The sequence below is a fragment of the Nicotiana tomentosiformis genome, chromosome 9 (assembly GCF_000390325.3).
Source record: "Nicotiana tomentosiformis chromosome 9, ASM39032v3, whole genome shotgun sequence".
In the NCBI taxonomy this organism is placed as follows: domain Eukaryota; kingdom Viridiplantae; phylum Streptophyta; class Magnoliopsida; order Solanales; family Solanaceae; genus Nicotiana; species Nicotiana tomentosiformis.
This window is the reverse complement of record NC_090820.1, coordinates 50536694-50540604: the sequence shown is the minus strand read 5'-3', so window position 1 is coordinate 50540604 and position 3911 is coordinate 50536694. Positions and strand designations below refer to the sequence as shown.

Genomic DNA, 3911 nt, shown 5'->3' with positions numbered 1-3911 from the left:
ACTTCGCATTTTTGGAGAGCAGTATAGAGTGAGTTGGGGACCTGTGTAGAGCTCAGCACAACATTTCATCCACAGACCGACGGGCAGTCGGAGCAGACAATTTAGATCTTGGATGACATGCTTAGAGCTTGTGTGATTGACTTTGGAGAGCAATGGGATCGATTCTTGCCTTTGGCCGAGTTTGTTACAATAATAGTTATCAGTCCAGCATCAAAATGGCTCTGTTTCAGGCTTTATATGGTCGACGATATTGTTCTCCCATTGGGTGGTTTGAGCCCGGTGAGGCTCTGATATATGGTACCGATTTAGTGAAGGATGCCTTGGAAAAGGTAAAGTTGATTCAGGAGCGACTTCGCACAGCACAGTCCAGACAAAAGAGTTACGGGAATCAGAAGGCGCGTGATGTGTCATTTATGGTGGGCGAGACGGTTCTCTTGAGAGTCTCGCCGATGAAGGGGATCATAAGGTTCGGGAAGAAGGGCAAGTTGAGCTCAAGGTTTATAGGCTCATTTGAGGTGGTAAGACGAGTTGGGGAGGTTGCTTATGAGCTTGCTTTGACTCCTAGTTTATCGGGAGTTCATCCGGTTTTCCATGTGTCTATGCTTCGAAGGTATCATGCCGACTTGTCATATATATTAGACTTCAGCATGATTCAGTTAGATGAGAGCATGGGTTATGAGGATGAGCCAGTCGCCATTATTAATAGGCAGGTTCGCCAGTCGAGATCCAAGAGGATTTTCGCGGTAAAGGTTCAGTAGATGGGCCAACCAACCGAGGAGGCGACTTGGGAGGCCGAGGAGGACATGCAGGGCAGATATTTCGCACTTATTCAGCACTCCAGGTATTATTCTAGACCCGTTCGAGGATGAACGTACATTTAAGGGGTGGAGAATGTAACGACCCGACTGGTCGTTTTGCTTTCTAGAACCCTGTTCCCCTAAATAAGGCTCCCCATATGTGCTTTTACTGTTTTATGACTTGCGGGGATGGTTAGTTCGAGATTTGGAAGAGTTCGGGCTGAAATCAGAATACTTGATTCCTTAAGGTTAGCTAAAAAGGCTAAGTTTGACTTCGGTCACCGTTTTGAGAAAACAACCTCGGAATTGAGATTTGACGATTCCAATAGGTTTGTATGATGATTTCGGACTTGGGCGTATGTTCGGATCAGGTTTTGGATGACCCGGGGACGTTTCGACACCTAATAGTGAAAGTTGGCTCTTTGAAGGTTTTTGAAGTTCTTTAAATTTGGTTTGGAGTAGGTTTTGGTGATAACAAGTTCCAAATGAGATTTCGAGACCGGGAACGGTTTCGTAATGTCATTTAAGACTTGCAAGCAAAATTCGGTGTCATTTCGAGTAGTTTAAGTACGTTTCGGCGCGTTGGGAGTAAATTGAAAAACTTGAAGTTCATATTTTGATTCAATTGGTTTGGGGTATGATTCTTAGTTTTGATGTCGTTTTGTGCTTTACGAGAGTTCGAACGAGTCCATTTTATGATTCCAAACTTGTTGGTACGTTCGGGCGTGTCCCCGGGGGCCCCTGGTGTTAAACGGACGAGGCTCGGATCAAGCTGTGGCTTTAGGAAAATGCTTCAGCTTCAGCTTCTGGTGTAAACGCACTTGCACCTTGCCAGCTGCAGGTGCGAGCTCGCAGGTGCGATCCACGAGCCACAGAAGCGGACCAGCAAAGGGAGGATAGTGATCGCAGAAGCGGGCTAGAGACCGCACCTACAAAGGTGCAGGTGTGAAGGCTTGAGCGCAGAAGCGAGAGAAGGCAGCCTGGCCTTGGTCCGCACCTGTGTGATTTGGTCCCGCAGAAGCAGAATCGCAGGTGCGGTAGTCTAACCGAAGGTGCGAATATCGCAGAAGGCAGACCACTTTATTTAATACGGGACTTAGGCATTTTTGCTCATTTCTTACACTTCTTGGGGAAGATTTTGAAGCTGGTTAGAGAGGGGATTTCATCAACTAATTGAGGTAAGTAATTTCTACCGAATGTGAGTTAAGTACATAGTTTATGGGTAGATTATAACATGTATATTAGTGAAAATCATGGGTGTAGGTGAAAACCTAGGGTTTTGATAAAAATAGGATTTAACCATGAAATTTGTTATGGGATTTAGAAAAGATCATATATTTGGGTTCATGAGTAACTTTTCAAATAGGGTTGGGAAATCACTTTGATAGTTAAGATGTTAACTTTTGAACATGTATTGACTATTATATATAACATTTGACAAGTTTCAAGTTGTTTGGCACCGAATTGAGGGTTTGGAGCACAATCTTGGACCGAAAAGTAGGCTTTGAGACGAGGTTAGTCTCTTTTCTAACCTTGTAAGAGGGAATTAACCCCATAGGTGAATTGATTAATATGTGCTCCTATTTGTAGGGGCTATGTATGCATAAGGTGATGAGAGTCCGTACGTAGCTACTAATTATGATATTGTCCGGGTAGTCTACAGACCCATACCATGCTATACTTAGGATGTTTGCACCCTACTTGCTATCTTAATTGCTTAAGTCATATTGGAACTTGATAAAGGAATTGTAAAAGGTTAAATTTCATTTACTTGAAGTTATGGATGGGTCACTTGACTGTTGTTGAGGATTGGTATTTATTTAAATATTAGCCTCTTAATAAATCTTGAATTGGCTGTTATAAAGTACTTTCTCTTTTTCGTGGAGCGGGCCGAATGCCTCTATGATTCGTGATGTTCGACCCTCGGCGGTGCACCGTTTAAATATTTTTATATTGGATCGGGTCGTACGACCTCGGCATAAATTGCGCGTAATAAATATTTGAAACTAATTATAATTGATATTGCTTCATTGGCTTGAGATAAGTTGTTAAATGATGGAATAAAATTTGTCAGGGTACCATCAGTTGAAGATTCGAGACTCGGATGTTCCAAAGAATACTTTCCGTACTAGATATGGCCATTATGAGTTTCTAGTGATGTCCTAAGACTTTACTAATTCCCCAACAACATTTATGGATTTTATGAACAGGGTGTTCAGGCCATACATTGAGTTGTTTGTCATTATCTTCATTGATGACATTTTGGTCTACTCGCGCAACATGGAGGAGCAAGAGCAGCATTTGAGAGTAGTGCTTCAGACCTTGCGGGAACATAAGCTATATGCTAAGTTCTCCAAGTATGAGTTTTGGCTAGATTCTGTAGCATTCTTGGGACATGTTGTATCAGGCAAGGGTATTAAGGTGGATTCCAAGAAGATTGAGGCAGTTCAGAGTTGGCCTCGTCCCACTTCGACGACTATGATCAGGAGCTTCTTAGGGTTAGTAGGTTATTATCGCTGGTTTGTGAAGGGCTTTTCATCTATTGGAGCACCTTTGACTAGATTCACCCAGAAGGGTGCTCCGTTCCGTTAGTCCGATGATTATGAGGCAAGCTTTCAGATGCTCAAGACAGCATTGACTACGACACCTGTTCTAGTGTTGCCTTTCGGTTCGGGGATGTATACTATGTATTTTGCCGCTTCACACGTTGGCTTAGGTTGTATATTTATGCAGGAGGGGCAAGTTATTACATATGCTTTATGCCAGCTGAAGACCCAAGAGAAGAATTACCCTGTGCCTGACTTAGAGTTGGCCGCGATTGTTCATGCTCTTAAGATCTGGATGCTCTTAAGATCTGGATGTATTACTATTAGTGAAAGGATTGTTTACTTTTTCCTGTTATTAAGTTTTCAGCTATATTTATGTAACCCATGCTTAGTTATAATTGTGACATTTTATTGTTAGCCCATAGTAAGTGTCAAAGTCGAGCCCTCATCACTACTTCTTCGAGGTTAGACTGGATACTTACTGGGTACTGTTGTTTATGTACTCACGCTACACTTCTGCACTAAATGTGCAGGATCTGAGGCAGGTGCATCTGGATATCAGTCCGGC

General features: G+C 42.8%; 1 protein-coding gene across 1 annotated transcript; it reads left to right on the top strand.

Moving 5' to 3' along the window:
- The first annotated feature begins 215 nt into the window (after positions 1 to 215).
- LOC138898763 (uncharacterized) lies at positions 216 to 758 on the top strand. The gene has a single exon (XM_070184859.1). The coding sequence runs from the start codon at positions 216 to 218 to the stop codon at positions 756 to 758; it is 543 nt and encodes a 180-aa protein (XP_070040960.1).
- The last annotated feature ends 3153 nt before the right edge of the window (positions 759 to 3911 follow it).

Coding starts and splice junctions, on each gene's coding strand:
- LOC138898763 (XM_070184859.1), top strand. CDS start 216: ATGGCTCTGTTTCAGGCTTTATATGGTCGACGATATTGTTCTCCCATT.